General features: G+C 32.3%; 2 protein-coding genes across 6 annotated transcripts in view; both read right to left on the bottom strand.

Moving 5' to 3' along the window:
- The window catches only part of LOC106718315 (supervillin), a 145,026-nt gene extending 133,102 nt beyond the window's left edge, over positions 1 to 11,924 (bottom strand). For 2 of the 3 annotated variants that reach the window (XM_045680374.1, XM_045680376.1), the window contains exon 1: positions 4,498 to 4,668. The gene's annotated coding sequence lies outside the window, so the exon portion shown is untranslated. Of the gene's footprint in view, positions 1 to 4,497; positions 4,669 to 11,718 lie in introns of those variants that run through there. The other variant, XM_045680375.1, reaches the window with a different exon arrangement.
- Positions 11,925 to 12,936: 1,012 nt separating this feature from the next.
- Positions 12,937 to 18,960, bottom strand: part of LOC106718341 — a 75,428-nt gene continuing 69,404 nt past the window's right edge. For 2 of the 3 annotated variants that reach the window (XM_014512405.2, XM_014512403.2), the window contains exons 2-3: positions 14,490 to 18,843; positions 13,809 to 14,302 (exon numbers count right to left, since the gene is read on the bottom strand). In XM_014512405.2, coding sequence (XP_014367891.2) covers positions 14,136 to 14,302; positions 14,490 to 18,843 — 4,521 coding nt within the window. In that variant the 3' untranslated portion in view covers positions 13,809 to 14,135. Of the gene's footprint in view, positions 13,012 to 13,808; positions 14,303 to 14,489; positions 18,844 to 18,960 lie in introns of those variants that run through there. The other variant, XM_014512406.2, reaches the window with a different exon arrangement.

Consider the following 18,960-nt stretch of genomic DNA (forward strand, 5'->3'; position numbering starts at 1 on the left):
TACACTCAAACATATTACATATTTCATTAAGAATAAAATACGTTTAAACTATAGTAAAAACAGGAAATCATTAACAAAAACCCTCTCTTTGCGGTAAGTCGCCATCAAAAATTCCAAAGTCTATTAGCTCAGACCACTCGAAAGTGAAGCCAAAGTACATATGACACGCCGCACACAATAACGCCATACGTCAATATTTGTGCAACTCACGTGGAAATGTACATGACACCGACCGACAGCTCGGACTTCTATCTATATCTCAAACATTTTCATATGACACCTCAGTGAAGAACTTTTTATTTCTATCTAAGATAAGACATACGTGAGGTTTTATTGCAATGTAAAATTAAAATTTGTTTGTCTATTGGAAGGTCAGGTATTGAAATATTTCATAAATGAAGGCCAAACAAGCAAGTTCATCTGGTATTGCATATTGGAATTGCTCATGCACTATGAAATAAACAACTGACCCTGAGCTTTTGAACAATGAATTCAATTCTTCAAAATAATATACAAATATAGGAATACGATCTAAATAACAAAGAGTTCAAACAACAGTTAAAATGGCAATGAATTGGTTTGTATGCACTACAAAAAGACTGAATTAACAGATATTCTTTCACTTCTATAACCGGTGACTGACTTTGTTTGGAACATTTCAGAGAAATACCTACTAAATAACTCCATACAAAACCATTCAAAATAGATATATATTTACAGTCTTATTTCAAAATCAAGTCTTCAATCACATAGTTACGTCTCGTTAATGAATAACAATACTCATTATTTACGAATATTATAATAAATTAACAGCAATTAGTATATGTATAAATATAAATCGTCACACGCAGTGACAAAGCAAACGATACTGCAAACACAGATAATGTGCACACAACAGAGTAAACCGAAGCCAATTAGTCAGAGAAACTAGTTCTTTACATTTCACTAAAAGAACAACAAGGCTAAAAAGAACTCCGACGCATGCGCAAGAGTCGGAGACGTGTTTTATTTTGATTTTAAATATAATCCATATGAATTGTAAACGTCAGAAGAAATTTTTGCAATATTCATGTTATGTATTATATCATGGAAGTATAGTACATTTAGAAGCCCTTGACATGAATAATTATATATTAAAATTATAGGATTGGTATAATCTGGAACACTAGTTATTGAACACTTGAACCATGAACCAATTACACGATACCACGTGTACAAGTTCTCAAGACAGTACCTAAGTTATTTAAAAGTTTAAATTAGTCTAGGCATTTTTTAGATAAAATTTAACACTATGCAGTTTGGTAAATGTAAAACAGTCATCAATTGAGAAACAAATGAACCAACGTCTTGAAAGACAAACAAATTTATATAACACAGTGAACGTGGTAAAAAAAACCTGTGGCGAATTGACGTTTTTTGAGGAAGAGACAAAGGTAATATTAATCCTGAATAAAAAGTCAGGACAAAGGAATTTTGAAATGCAGCCAAGACAGTCTTTCTATAGTTCAGACAACATTCAACTTTCATATAACGTTCGTCGCAGACGTATAATTTTTCCTCCTTCAATACCCAGTAATCGGCGAACGTAATGAGCACAAGGCGTCGTACATCACCTTTTTACGAAGGAATAAAAGTAAAGCCGGTCAGGACCGGATTTGGTCGCGAGCCAGTCTCACCGACTACGGTTAATTTATACCAAAGGTTGAATTGCGCCAAAATCTCTGTCCCGTCACATTTTTGGCGCAATGCACCGCACGGTGTGTTCGGCTGACCCCGATATCTGCTAGTTTTTATCAACTTAATTGACGTTGAGTATAATCCTTTGTGCACAAAAACTCGATATGCAGTTATAAATAGTTATTCATGTGTTTTTTGTTCCAATAAATATTACTATAGTATATTTCTTTTAATGTACAAGATCAGATTGAGGTAGCTCTCTGCTTTTCATTGAATCCATTGTTATAGTATGGCAGAAAAAACTAGCAATTAATTTATCCTAACATCAAGATAAGAAACGGTTTGTTTGATATTTAATAAATTCTTATTATTACATTGTAATATTAAAACTCCGCCTCAGAAGATCGCAAACATGAGCTGATTATTAAAAAGATCACAGCTATTCTGTATTAATAAAATACACAAACTAAGACAAGAGTTCGGAAATTGCTATCAGTTGTGATATAAAATACCGTCTACTTACGCCTTATGTTTAAAAAAAAACATCATCTCTATTATGATTTCGTTTGTGGTTGTGGCTAATAAAAACAAATTCGTATTACATTATATTTCAAGGAATTGCTTTTGAACTGTATATGTGTAACAATGCCTATATCTATAGCAGACTATATTATTTATTATGTTTGTTATCATATATATTTTTATCTAAATAGGCTAACCGACTATATCTCAAGAAAGACGCCATTTCGAGTGTTTTATAAAATTAAAATACAGATGTATCCAAAACAAATCGTGATTCATGTTACCCCAGATCACATATATTTTTAGATGTTTAGCCAATGACATTATTGTAAGCAATCGACTTCTTTATTGTGTGGGTTTTAACATCCATGACAAATATAGAAAAAAACATTTAAATATTGAGTAGGAAAATCATGAAGTAAGGACAATAGTGGAAATTTTTCAATTCTTTTTAATTAAGGGAGCTACTTCATTAGTCGATACATCTATCACTAGTGAATATGGTTCTCGCATGCGGGCGCTAAAGACTAATGAAACTGCGCCCTTAGGTCTTTTGTGTTTTGCAATCAATGAATTATATAATAACTTCGTAATATTAGTAAATAAATAACTATAACAATCAATAAATAACACAAATTACACCATAGTTAATAAATTATTATTAAAATTACAGTACATGTAATTATAATACAGATCAAGATTGTTTATTCCTTATTAAGATGTTTATTTTCTACTTTTTTAATTTAGATAAAATATAAATAATGGAAATTGTGATTATATTAGAGAAATCATAGTACAATAAGTGATGTCATCAAAATAAATAAAATGATAAATAATTAATTATGTAAATTTTTAAGAAAAAGAACTTGTTACATTTTATTTAGTGGAGAATAAAACTATTATATAAATAAACATACATACAACAGAATAATTTAATTGCTTTTAGATACCAGTTAGCAATTTACATGTGCAAAATGTTTGTGAAAACAGAAAAAAGCGTACGTGATATGAATGTTATATAATGATTTAAAAATTTTATAAGTTTGAATTAAATTCCGAAATTAAATAATTAAATTTATATTACATATGACAATTCACCTGCACGTGCAGGTAACTCTATATTGGAGCGTGGTTTTATTGTTCTGTAATTGTAACTAGGGTTTAAGTAACCTTAAGTCTTGTCTAAAGTTTATTGTGTCATTGTAATACATTCTCCATTACCTATTAAGTTGTAAAACAAATTTTAATAGCTCATAAACCAATCAAAACAAAATTACACCAATGTTTGCTTTAGGTATATTGTTAGCTTGCATTTTAGACTCAGTAAATATTACCTAAGTTTGTAGTTTAGTCTACACAAATATGATAACCTATTGTTCAGGTAAAGATATTTACTATTGAATCGTATTAAAAAATCACATAAATAAAGTTCATCAACATGTAAATTTCTGTGGTACATGGATAAGTATAATGTCAGCCAATGTGCATAACCCTTAAGGTCCCAACTAGATTACATTGACAGCTGTATTTATTTTAAACTCCACGATAACACGAGCAAAGCTAATGACGTCCGATCCATTAACATATTACAGTAATATTTTATGACAGACTATTTCAATGTTGGACAGATAAGGACAGGCAAATAAATACATCTCATAACTCATTTACAAGTTTGTAAAGCTTACGAGATGAATATGGAATTATCATAAGTCGACCCGAAAGTACCAGGACTTTATAAATTATGTCGGGTTTTAGGAATATGTTTCGCTTACATAGGTGTTAGTTCGGACATAAAATTTGAATTTTAACAAATTTACACGAAATAGTCTAATAGCGAAAAGTCCGTCTCAGGGGTAGGACGTTCAAAAATCTGTATAGAAAGTTTTAGAGACCAACTGACGTAAGGACTATGTTCTTTATGTAGATAATTTATAAAACCAGTACAACAATATTGATATATACAATTGTCTATGCAAAGAAGATATAATTTAAACAATACAACTTCTGATGTCAGTCAATTCAGCAACATTTGCGGCATTTTAAATAACAATGATGCAATTGTATTGTTTCAGGTTTGATCTATGAATTAAAATGATGTGAAACGAAACATTTCTGTAAATTGTTAAATAAGATTTCTTGTAGAAAAATCTAATATAAAATTTAAACAAAACATAAATTAAATCGTCGTTATAAATATTAAAACTTTAGTTAATCCTAAAAATTATCAACAAAAAAACTAACCTAAGTGTTCCAAAATTAAAATAAAAGTAAAACGATAATCTTTAAAAAGTTCGTTACCTTTTAAATCAAACTAAATGAAATTGACACAACACTACACACTAGATCAAATCACATGTAACTAACACACACAAAAACCACATACGTAGTATAAATTCAGGATACCAGGGGCGAAGAAGTGCAAAAGAGTATCTCTCAAAGCACCTGTTGTTACGACGCGAGACTAGAGACTGGCCGTGGTTAGGTTAGCTCCGTACACGTCATACGGAAGCCGGTTCTCAGGGCATCGGTGGAAAAGCTAGCGATCGGAAGCAAGCGCATTGTGACCAATTAACTCGATCTCTACATAAATACATAAATATGCAAAATTATAGCGTCATCGACAGAAATCATTATAAATATTGTTGTATAAGTTTTTTTTCATTAGTATGGCATAATTAACAATAGCAAAAAAAATTTTGTCAAAAATATGACGTAATTTACAAGTTTTTCTTTTTTATAAGTCGTTATTCATAAAATATTTACGCATAAAACGAATGTAATTAAAAAACATCTTTAAATTTTCAATATTTAATCAAGTTCTTTCAATGTTTGATAAGTTTTTAACATTAGCAGTAAAGTTTATATGTACATATTTACGTAAGTTATATTTCGTTATAATAGTTTCATCTTACTAATATTATAAATGCCAAAGTTTGGATGGATGTTTTATCAAGGTATCTCCGGAACAGCTCAAAGGATGTTGATGAAATTTGGCACAGATATAGAACATGTTTTGGAAGAACACATATTCCTTTTCTTTTTTAATTCCGCGCGGACGGTTTCGCGGGCGATAGATAGTAAATCATACCATATACCTACAACGAGTACGAATTACGCATTCAAGCCACTTCATCATAACACTTTTGTATGGTTTCCGTTTGACTCAGTACAACAATACAGTGTCTTTATTTAATATGAGGCCTATAACTGTACGTCAAATATTTTTTAAAACTTTGAAAACACACAAAAAAGGGTCTTGGGTTACACAAAAACAGTATTTAGAATTAACCCTAATCTAATACAATCAAGAGATATCATTCGTGAATTTTCTGACGAAATTTAACATTTTAGGAAATATTAGCATTCTTTTATACTAAGTCAAATTGTTACATAAAAATTTAAAAGCGATTTCACAAATAACATAACTTTTATAACACGAACACGAATGGTCTATGAATATTAAGTAGAGATATTAATGTTCATCTAAATACTTCATACCGCAAGTGAATGACTGTCTATATTTTACCTAAGTACTGAGACTACTAGACAAGGTTCGTGCCTTAAAAAATCTAAAAAAAAACGTTTTTAATGGCAGTTGTTTACAATGTCTCATTAATTATTTTCGTCGTTCGTCGTCGCAAGAAATGTCTTATAATAAAATTTTATAGTGACACAGATGTACTTGGATTTTGTAAATAAAATTTCATTTTTCTTGCATCACTCAAAGACTAAGTGTTCTTCAAACTTTCATTAAGTAACATAACTTAAAATCTTGTACAGCGTCTTAGACATATTTTATGTCATTTACATGGAGGAAAGGCTTCCTACGCAATACGTCACCAACATAATTTCATGTATGTACTAAAGTCTTGTATTTTTTACTAAAATAAATTAGAAAATTCGAATGGTTGTATAAAATTACTGGACGAAATTTATAACTTTAATGATAATCTATCTTAGACTATCTGTAAAAAACGCAAAGGACACTAAGTCAGTTTTTTTTTTAATTCACCAGAACAAAGTCAAAGGCAACTATTAGTTCACGTATATTTATCGCAACAAGAATCATTCATACAGCTGAGTATCGGCCTGTGTTAACCGACTTAGATTTCTATCCATTATTCGGGGGCAATACAAATACCAAGTGGCCTTAAAACCGACTTTCATTGAAGCGCGGCAATTACTAATACAGCACGCTTTAGCGGACGCAAAAGAGAAAATCCAAATGTTAAGTGATATAAACAATAAAAATAACGATTCCTAAAGTTTATACGATCATTAATCATTACATACCGTATATGAATATCAATATCATATCGTAATAGTTATATCTAAAGCTTTCTACACTTTTTAAAATTTAATAACTATTTTGAATGGACTCATGTTTCGCGAAGAAGGTTGAAACAAAAAAGTACATTATGCAAGTACACAGCCTCCTTTTATGTACCAGTAAAGGCCAATTAACCTGACTGTACTCATGGCGAAGGGAAAGAATAGGAATAAAAAACACCTCAGTCTTCAAAATTAACCTAGACAGACTACAGAAACAATGGAATGGATATACCTTAGCCGTGAAAAACATTTCTCGTGTCAGTCAGACAAAACCAGATAACAAATCGCCTAGTTTCAAGAACAAACACTTTAAGTACAATAATCTGTTACTGAACGTAAAAGACATCAGTTAAACAATACGTATTATTAATAGTTACAAAAATGTTATCTCTGAAACAAAGATCATATTTTTCTTGCTAAATACAGAATAATATGGAATTATGCCAAAAATCTACAAGCCTTATACGTATTCAAAATGATAGCACTTTACAGCGCTATATACAATCATTTACACAGCTTAATCTAAGCTTAAATGTCGGATTATCACATTCAGAGAGTTCTAACGCTTCTATGTAAACACCTGAACAAATTGCATCGTTAGTAACTCTATATCACAAGCTATAATATTAATAATTTCTCTACATTATGGTATACTCTGTGCAATTACACGGCGGTAAGGAAAACCACAGAGAAAATTGAGTTCTACAATAGTAACCTTACTTGGTTATTGCGGTAGGAGTTTTCCGGTAAAATCTATTAAAATAGAAATTATTAAGTAACGGTTACGATCCCTAAATCTTGAAACCTTTAACAGACACCTAAATAAATCGGTGTTTCCAAATAGGAGTACCTATTGATTAGCCCAATAGGAATTTTTTCCCATTGGACTGATCTAATCCCTAGATTCTATCAGCCCAAAGAAAACACCCAAAAAAATGAGCGCAAACTTATTACGTTTTCTTAGAACAATAGTATCAACTACAATGATTTAATTCAAGAAACCCATATTACAATTTTTTTTATGTTGCAATAAAACGTAATAAACGTTAAATTCTTTCTTTTCAGCCACGTAACGTCCACTGCTGGGCATAGGCCTCCCCCAAAGTTCGCCACAATGTTCGGTCCTGTGCAACCCGCATCGCAACGTTAAATTGGTACAGCCTATTTCATATTTACGTCAAGTAGTTGCCAATTAACAATAAACTGTATATAACACGCTTAAATGGATAATAGATACAAAGTCGAGTTTTAGAAACTGAGAAAATGAGTACATGTCGATAACGGAGGCGGAAAAAGCTATTACAGCCACTGTATGGTTTGTATTCACGGTCCGTCGACCGTCGGGCGGCGAACGGTGCACCGATTGCAGACCAACAGACCATCAATCAGCCATTCAGTATTACGAATGAGTATCGAACCCGTTAATCTATTTTTGTATAATCACTTTGTTACTTTCTAAATTGTTTTTTTTTTATTTTCAAGAGGCAAATGTCAAGTGGTTACAATGTCAACAAAGATTAGATTAAGTATACGTTTTTTTGTTGAGGTTTTGTTGATTTGGTACAGAAACAAGAATTGAATTGCTGTAAGTTTATATTTTTTAAGCTAATACCACTTTACTACTTAAAATGATTTATCTATTTCAAAATTTATTAATTTGAAGAAAATGTGAAATATTTAATTAGAGATACGCATTTATTGTTTTGACGGATGATAAAATAAACATACAAAATAACTTAAAACAAAGCAAATTTACAGTACTGTGTATTTAAATAATTATCTTAATTAAGATACCTATAAAAGACTGTTACTGGGTCAAAGATGACGAAACAGAAAACCACTTTTTTTTTAGAAATTTCGCATTCTATCGTGTCATCAACCTTATTGCAATATGACCTTCATGCAACAAATAAGGTCAAAGATAATAAAAACGATTATTTCCTTGATATTTTGTATCAATTATCGTTAATTTCCGCACGAACACCGCGATAAAATTATAAACAAATCGTTTGTAGAAAGAGTCGATACAGCCTCGCCATTTAACGGTGGATAAGTTGTTTGCATTTACATAATTTTATGGCGAAGGACGCAAAGGGACAAACAACATATCGACAACATATCGCCAACAACCGAAATTATTGCAAACGGATACTACGTTTGTTTTTTTTTTAATCTTTTTTGGGCGGAGCTATGTCGCCCTCTCTTATCCCTAACTTATGGATCAGAGCTTTGAAAATATCAAAGATAACTACAATCTAATATCACATTTTAAAATTCTAATGTCACCACAATTTTATAATTTAAAATATTTACGAATAATACGTTGAAAAGTTTAGTAAACATAATAACTGCTGTCCCAGTATGATTCAACCACTATTTGGTTCATTTACAGTTAAATGAAGGCGATTAAAACATGGTTTTCTCGCTTCTACGCGAGTAAATGTAGTGTATTAAGAACACATATGTCTAGCTCAAGTAGCAACAGGTATTCAGTTGCGACGGCTAGGTGTTCAGGGTGAGCTACGAGATAGTGTTCATGTTTGAATTTCTCATGTATCACGCAAGTACAGATTGTGATAAATTTTTTGATAAAACTGTCAAATTTTATCGCAACTAGGACACAGGTTTTTACTTGAATAAATTGAGAAAATTTTATTTATGTAATTCCATATACACTGAGTTTATATTTGAGGTAAATTATGTATCTTGTTTAAATAAATCGGATAGCGATGTCCATCCACTTCTGTCTATTTAAATAGAAAGCATAAATCTATTATTCAGTAATCTAATTCGTCAAAGGTTAATGTTTTTTTAGAAAAAAATATATGGAACAAAAACATTAGATTAGATAGCAAGACCTTGTTATTATCTCGCTATCTATGTCGGATAAACTGAATACTAGGAGATATACGAACGCGGAATCCAATGCAAAAAACAAACATATCTAATATATAAAATTCTCGTATCGCGGTGTTTGTGGTTAAACTCCTCCGAAACGGCTTGACCGATTCTCATGAAATTTTGTGTGCATATTGGATAGGTCTGAGAATCGGACAACATCTATTTTTCATACCCCTGTTAAGTTTTTTTTAACTGCGTGCTGACGGAGTCGCGGGCGACAGCTACTCATTTTTATATATTTAAAGTACATTATATATTCGACTATAAGCAGGATAAATAAAAAGTTTTAGAAACGATAAGCAAATTTCTTTACAAAAATAATATATTCTACGGTTTTATCTGTTTTTACTCGTTTAAACTAACAATCATCTACTTTTCTGCATTTTTATTAGGACGTCTAGACACTGAGACAGGTGTCGACAAACTTTGGAGCAAAAAGGGTCGTCAAACTAAAATTACCTGATCCCAACATTTAAGTTTTGAACCCTGCACTCTAAAACGGTAAAACCCATATTAATAGTACGAGATAATTTGTGGTGACACCGCTTTTAATCTTATCAAAATGTGTCATTGTTTTTATTGTAGAACATTCACGTAAATTCTGTCTTCATAACAAATTAAGACACATATTTATATAATTAACTACTATAATATGATCAATGTCATTACATGTACGCAATTCTGACTAACAATTGAATACACCGCGATTCTTAGAATATGACCAATGCAAGGTCTTCTCATCTTGCCTTTTTTTTAATCGACACAGTATAATTTATTAAGTATGGCTTTTGTCCGCGACTCCGTCCGCGTGCAACTGAAAAAGAAACTTGTTAATATGTATTTATAAACTAGCTGTCGCGTATAATATGTCTGCGTGAGATTTAAAAAAACTTAATTAGCTTATGTTTTTTTCCAGATTATGTTCTACATGTATTCCAAATTTAATCGAGATGCGTTAAGCCGTATCCGTCAAAAATTCGCATTTATAATATTAGTAAGAAGTAACATAAGTTATTACTTTGTTACTACTTTGCAGTTTGCAGAAATAGATTGTAAACAAGTGTCAGAACGCCCCCAGGAAGACAATGTTAAAAATAGAAACAGGGACCTAGACGCCTCATCAAATGGGAAGACAGAATGATTTATCTTTTTCCTGTTCATGAAACTTTTAGTATTATGTCACAGTCATGTTTTAAATTAAATAAAAAATAGAATTAAACTATAAATTTAAAAATTACATCAATCAAACAGTGGACTTAGCAATAAGAAAAAGGTATATTATTTTTAATTACTACGTGTTTGTTTTAGGTATATTTTAGAAGTAATTTTGAATTATTTACCTATAATTATATAGTTTATAATTAAATGATTTCAATATATCTCAAGTAGAGTTGACAATAGTTAGGCCTGATGTAAAAAATTAAGCCAAAATTTTTATGATTATAAAGCATAGTTCACGGACCACACATGTGTGGGATAAGGCCAGAGAGATGATTTTCTTTAGCAAAATTATTGAATAATTTTTATGGGAATTATGATAAATGATTATGGAAAACTTAAATTAACTTTTGTGTAATTAATAAACTCTAAGTAAACATAATTATTTTATATCATTAAATACTATTTTAGTAATAGATTGACATAGATAAAATGTCAACAAGATAAATTAAAAACAGAGACAGCGTCAAAGGTAAAGTTTTTTCTCCTTATTAAAAAAAATATCTTTCATCTTTTCAATACTAGTACAGATTGAAAAATAGTTTTCTACAAGAAAAACAACTTATATTAGAACAAATATACTAAAAAACCAAGTCAAGTGTCGCAGAATCATCCATGGTTAGAGAGCTGAAATTGGGAAGGGTGGGACACACAATAACAACACCAGACAAATCAAGCAAATCTCTGACTGTGGATACGACGACGACGACTTAAGGTCCTAAATGATTACCTAGTATTTAAACCCAACAAGTTATCATAACTCATAATGGAATATATTTTAATTTTTAACCGATTTAGTGATTACTAACTTGAATTAACCTTAAAAATTTCGGTTAATAAGTGTAGAATTATTTATTGTGATGACGTACACCTATTATATTAATAAAAAAGAAGTTAACGAGATTAGTTCATCTAAACTCCTGTTGTTGTTTGGATATAAAAACAAAGCAGTTACGAGATTTATGTGGCGATACCTTGAGTTGCATAAAACTGATTTGAAGCCCCTAGTTATGAAACATCAATAAAAGTGTCCATAGTTTTAGATATTCATAAATTGGAAACCGTTACCTTTTTAAAAAAACCGCAGTAGAGGCAGGTCAACAGGAACAAAGTAGGTTGATGTTTTGATTACAGTTAAAATTTCACGCGAATTGTCACATTTCAACAAGAGTAAAATATTAAGCAGTAAAATATAAAGGCTGCTGTTTCTCTCAAATGTAATACAATCAACATTCAAAAGGAAAATAAAAATTTACTAGTTCGCAAATAAATTTCACAACACGTTATGCGATGCAATCACATTCATCTTTCGTTTTTTTTGTAACAAATAATTTGACAACTGTTATTAAGATGTTACCAGTTTTGAAGAACGCAGGAAAACGACTTTTCTGCCAGTCTTAAATCTATACAAACATTAAATATTAATTAAATACCACGTTTGATATTTATAATAATAAACAATAGTTATTTAATTTTAGTAATGGGTCTAAAAACAACATCCGAAAGTCGGTTGCAGATTTTGCAGTCTGGCAACATAAAAACGGCTATTCAAATTTTGCTGTTTTGTACCAAATAAACAAGTGCTGCCATCTGTTGTGAGCTCCGTACACTCTTTATGGTAAAAGAAACCAAATAATTTGTCATTGTTATTACAAGCTCATAGATGGCGCGCTAATTAATAAAAACCTTCTGCACTTAAAAATTAAAGATGTTTAAGTGGTTAATCAAAAATCAAAACACAAAATAAATATCGTTACGTGTATTAATGAATTTGTAATGAGATAGATAAAATCTTGTAAAAACAGGACTTGTGGTATGAAAAAATAGCTAGAATAAATAGGATTTTGAAGAAATATGTTAAATAATTCATTTACATCCAAAACTACAGTAAAACAGGTCATAAAATCTATCTATTTTATACAGATGTTTCAGCAGTTAAAACTCAAGGTGATATTAATTCGTACTTTTTAATTATTACTTCTAATGCTTTGCATTTCATAGGCAATTTACATAAAGGTACTTAACTAAAGGTGGATGGTAAATGTTAATTGGATCTAATGATGTAGGTACTATATAGGTAAATTCGTTACAGTACATCTATAAGAGAACGGAGCGACGAAATGGCATTGGTAATGAAACAACAAGTTAAACTGAAACATATTTATTTAAATTATAACGTTTTTTTTTTCATATAAATAACGTTCTTTTAAAATGTATCTGGAAGCCTCTACATAAACATGGTTTAAAAAGGGTATAACAGTACAATAGATTGATTAAGCTTCGTTTAAATAAATTTTATACGGTATAGAAACAATCTTGGAGAACTTGACCGTAGCTCGAAGATTCGGGATCAGTGCTCACCTAAAAATTAACAACGTATAATATTCAGATAATTTAAACAAATTCATGGGTGTTATTACATCACATATCGGCAATTAGAAAGAGACAGTGTGCTAATTTCGTACATAGAGCATTATACCTGTCACACATTTTTGGCCATGTGCGATAGAGACAATGCTCTACGAATCCGAATAGCATATTTTTACCTAAAATTCGATGTGCAATATTTATAGCCTAGTTCTACATAATATTTTACAGATTTTAATGATATTAAAAACTTTAATTTAAAAATTTTAATTTTCGATTGTTTCACCTTAATACTTCATTTCAATTATGATAATATTTATAATTCGTTGTTAAGCAGTTCTTATTTCGATGTCTTAATTTTCACATATTGTTTAAACTGTGTAAAAAAAACGTGCAAATATGTATATAGTACACCTACGTGCAAAGTTATATAAAAATGTTTCTCAATATGTTACACACTAAAAGCTTTGTTCAAAAAAGTTATATAAATAAAATAAAACAAATATATTGTTAAAAGTATAGTTACTTAGGCTTAATGTTTGGGACAAGTACGTGTAAAGGTTTAAAATTTAATAAAAACATCACAGCTAAGCATTAAAACAAAATGCCAATAAAATCTTAATTTTTTAAAATTACTTTTTATAAATTACTAACACTTTTTAAAATATTTTTAGACATAAGAAAGACCAACGTACTTCAATTTTTCCGAAATAATTCTTTTTTTATATAAATTAATATCTTCGTCTTTTTCTTGTTTATTAGAAAACTTTACATGAACTTACACATTCCACTGTAGAAAGTAAATTAAGTACAGATAGCTGTGTTTTAATGCAAACTAATGAGGAAAGCGAAATATTTAACAGAAAAAAAATTACGCACAAATCTTGCATATAATGCTCTTAAAACAAAAATACAGTCGGTAAAGAAAATAGTTATTAGACAGATGCCTGCTGCAAAATATTGCCTCTTGATGCGTGTGCCGCATCATAGCCGCCTTACCGCTACTGCACTGCTCGTGTGAGATCTATCTTACGGTAGGCGCGCGTTTGTGTATTTTCGCAGTCCAGCGAAAAGTTGATAGTGCACGTCAGACCTTATACTAAAGTTTTGAATGTAGATTAAATTAATAGCATAGCTATGACGGTTATCATTGCCAACAGCAAGCCCAGCAGCATCAACCAGTCCATATCGGCCAGGTGTTGGGAGAGCAGCAGAGTGTAAGAGCAAGCTAACATCAACGTGCCTGAGTCGTGCCAGTTTCGCTTTGACTGCGGATTATTGCTTTCTAAAACAACAAAAACAACGCATACAATAAAATAAAACAAAAGGGCCAGTTAGCTCGGCATTCCAACAGTCCTATCTCCTACATAATTCAAGTGTAGCACAAATGGTGAAATGAAAATAAACAATGAAGGGGATGCAAAATGGTTAAAGTGACAACCAAACACCGTGCATGAGAACAGACCACGTACCTCTTTTTTCTCTGTCTGAACTACTACTTTGGTTCTTAGCTCTCCATTGACCTACGTTAGATGGCAGTGCGTTAGATTGACTAGTATTTCCTTCATCTACTGAAAGCCTCCTCAGATGTTGATTCATCGTCTTCACAAGCTTGGGTGAATTTAAGTCATCCCGTTGTTTATTTGCAGTTTCGTTATTCAAGTCCGGGAATGTATTTATTGATTTATTATTGCCATCAAACTTGAAGATTGTTGCAAGTTCCTCTGACGAGTTATATTCAGTTGAATCCGCACCGTCCTTTTTTACCTCTACCAAGTCATTTTCGTAAATTGAGAGGTTAACTGAATTTCTTTCAGGTGTATTTTGATCATTTACATGTCCTTTTACCTGATTAAGACGCCGACTGGCTTCTGAAATTCCTGAAATTCCAGTTTTATTTTCATCTTCAGGTTTGGTACATTTATTCATAAACAATTTATCGTTAACTTCAGATATACCAGCGATCAAATCTGAAATCCCGTCTTTCAGTTCTTTGAAAGCATTTATTTCATCCAATTCCTTCATTTTATTTGTTGGGTTCAAAAATGGATTTAAGGAATTTGTTTGTGAAGGTGAAGGAGAGACAAATTTAGTATCACTTTCAATTTTGGTTGCATTTTGTATTTCAGGAAACACGTCTGGAGCGGGTTTTATGTCTTGTTTCATAACTATACACTCTTCCGCTTTTATTGGTTCAGCTATTTTATTCATGTTATCAGAAAGCTTCAAGCTTTCATCACTAAAGTTAAATTCTTTTTCAAAACTGTACTTGAGTTGGTCTTCTACTTTATGTATTTGATTTGATATTGTAAATAAACTATCTTCTGTCTTTTCAGCCTTGGATTTAATGAGGTCATCATCACCTTGTTCGTTGTTCTGATTTTGGGTAAAATCCTCAGTCACAGCTGTCGAATTTTTCTCTTCTTTTTCCAATTTATCGTTACATTTGTTTGTTAGTTCATTCAAGAAACTCAAACGACTTTCAGAAATTCTATTCTGAATATCCGATGTTTTTTCGCTATTATTTCGATTTTTATCTAATTCCGCTAAAGCTACACCTAATTTATTACTTGTGTCCATAGCTTCTTGTGCTAGCATACTAAGAACTTGTTGAAATTCATCTTTCGATGACCTTTTTGATGATTGTGGCGATATGTGCGACGGAGATGAGCTTTTGGACTTGTCACATGATGATGATTTAGCAAAACTTTTGTCATCACAGTGAATGAATGAGTCGTCTTTTGCAAAATGATGAGAAGTGACGTGAGGGTTATTAGTAAGGAGATTGACAGTATTGTTACGTTGTTTTACCTTATTACGAGGATAATAATCTTGTTTCGGTTCTTTATTTTCATAAGTTTCACGAAGCCGTCTCATAACTTCACTGTTACTGTGAGTCTTTTGCAAAGAGGGCGCTTTGGTCATGCTTAGTGCTTCGTCAATTTCTTTCTGAATCATTGTAAAAATATTTGCTGATAGTGATCTTATGGCACGTTTCTTTTTGATGCTTTCACTAGATTCTTTAGTATGGAGACTTTCATGATAACTATGGTTATTGTTAATTTGTCCGGTGAGATCCTCGTTAGTAAATAACGACGTATGTTTATTATCTTTTCTAAGACTTCTGTAAGCTAGGTCATCAGATACGATATCAGGTGATCGTTTCGGAACGAAGCGAGATCTACCCTTATTTTCTGGGGTAGCGTGTAAGTAGTCACTCTGTGGAGCTGGTGACACTGGTCCAACGGGTATACCAAAAGGCGGTTGAGGGTCAAGAGTCTTAAGGCGATTGTTAGTCTGTTTAATATTTCTGTAAACAACGTCATCATAAACAATATCTGGTTCGTTACGTTCTGAATGTTTGTCATCATCCGAGACGTAGGGAACATATACAGGCGATGCCAACATATAACTAATTTGAGCCTGTGATTCTTTAGTATTCGGCTTATCTTTTTTAGAAAATGAGTTCATTCTACGAAATGCCATATCGTCTTGTAACTTGTCTGGTAAAGTAGATCTTCTTGAAATGCGCCTCAAAGGTGTAGTTGGTTGACTTCGTAATTGGATTTCATTACCGTTTCCATTCCAATCATTAAATTGGTCGTTAAATTTCGGTGTCATTGATTCACGGCGTTCGGCCCGATCCAATAAATCTTCATCGCCTAATCCTAAACTATTATAAATAGCTTCCAATTCATTTAAGGCGTCATCTAGGTTTGTAGATTTTCGTCGTTCAGAACTTTTCTCGTCATCTGAAGGTACTTGATAACTGTTGGAAATAAACGTGTCCGATTTATGTCGAGTATGTGTTTTACAGGTCGGCGAAGTGGCAGGCTTTGGAGGATCCACCGTAACAGATCTTTTATATTCCGTTGTAGCTTTCCAAATTTTGGCACCATCTGATGGATCTATCGATTTATTTTTATTTTGAATATCGAAATTCTCAATTTTGTAACTGTTTCTTCTTATTATTTTATTTTGATCTGTCACAGGTCTGTACAGTTGGGAATTACTGGAATATTCATTGTTGCTTCTGGAATTAGCAAATATTGTTTGCTGTTGTCTTTGCTTTTCGGCATCATCTATTTTCTTCCAAAATTCTGATGCATTTCTAGGTTTTCTATATGTTATGTTAGTAGGAATATTATTTGAAGTTTGAGAATCGCTTAAATATTGATTCTCTACGCCGTTTAAACCAGTTTTGACACTTATTGGTCTTCTTGACCTAGGACTTTGATCTGCATAATATAAATAATCATGCCGTAACTGTAAAGGTTCTGGTTTAACTATATTAAGTTGCTCAACTTTCTTGCGCCACGGTGGAGAGTTTATGTAAAGTCCGTAATGATTAGGCTCAGCAGAGACTGATGCCGGTCGTCGAGGTTGTTCACTTCTATAAGACATATGTTGTATATTTTCGTTATCTTGCATAGCAATGTGATCTTCGGAATTTGAAAGAGGTCTGCGAAGACCGTTTAATCCATAACCAATTGACCGCTCTTGGCTTCTTCGCATAATTCTTTCAAAATCGTTATTAGGTACACCATGGGTTACTTGGTTAGTTCCAACTCTATCAGCCACTATGGAATTATTTTCATAGTACATTGATAGAGGTGTTGTTACTTTTCTGTGCATGTCTCGTGGCGGAGGCACTGGAGGCGCTCTCTCTTCCTTCTTTACATTTGAAACATTTCCTAAGGGAAATTTAACATACATAACGGATTCTGGATTTTCGTTATTAATAGATGGAGTTCTTTCTCTGTTGTTACTAACGGAAAGCGAATCTCGAGTATGGTTAACACTTGGATATTTTATGGAATAGTTAATATGTTCGTTATTAACCTTTGCGTTAAAGTTTATAGATGATGGGTAACTTTGTGTAGAAGGAAATGATGATACTGATTCTGACTTTGAAGGTTGTCTACTGGGTTCATGCAGTGCAGGTTCAGGTACAGATTTATTTACTGGTTCTCTTTTACAAGTTCCATATCCACTGCTTTGACTCGTCGGTGTTCTTGTAAGCATTTCGATTTCAGCTTTTGTGTAACCTTGTTGCAATAACTCAGCCTCTTTATTTAATTGATTTTCTTCATCACGTGACAATCTCTTTATATACCTTTCATTTCTTGCACTCCTGGATTTTTTGTTGAGTGAGCTATCACGAGACCGCATTAGAGAATCTTCACTCCTAAAACGGATCATAGAGGAAGAATTAGAAGATTTTAGGGATTCCTCATCGCTACTTGATTCACCTCTCATACTGTTTCTTAATGCTTCAACTCTGGCTTTCAAACGACCCTTGCGTGTTTTTCTCGACGGGGTCTCACTGCCAATCCTACTTGTCTTTTCGATGTAGTCATCCTTTAAGCTAAGAGACTCTTTTGATAATCTGCACATGTTCTGAGTTTTAGCTCTGTAGTTTATGAACCCAGCCGATGGGTCAGATAATACTCCGTCATCGGTCGCATCGTGTAAATTCGGCTTAGCCAAGCTTTGCGCCCTCCTCGTATCTCTAATCACAATATGATCGAAATTGCTAACCGGAGGGGCCCGCTTCTTTTTCTTCGATTTCCTTTTAGGTGACCGTCCGCTAACATCATCATCGCTTTGTGATGATGACCCACTTTCTTCCTCCTTTTTCTTTCTTCTAAAAAGTTTTCCAATTGACCATTTTTTATCCTTTTTGGTGCGCTCCGTTTCTATTTCTGTCTGTATCGGTCTGTCCGGGCGTCGCGGGACGGATGTGTAGTCATCGTGGTAGGCTCGGTACGACGGCGTCGACGCTCCGGTGATGTCTCGGTGGGGCACTGGCGGGGAGTTCACGGTCTGAAATAAAAAAACAAAGACGATGTTATTATGTTATCATAATTTGTTATATAGATAGTTATATTGTAAAACTTATGATTCTGTAACACAGTTGTAAATATTCTTTAAATTTTGTTA

The sequence above is a fragment of the Papilio machaon genome, chromosome 12 (assembly GCF_912999745.1).
Source record: "Papilio machaon chromosome 12, ilPapMach1.1, whole genome shotgun sequence".
Lineage (NCBI taxonomy): Eukaryota > Metazoa > Arthropoda > Insecta > Lepidoptera > Papilionidae > Papilio > Papilio machaon.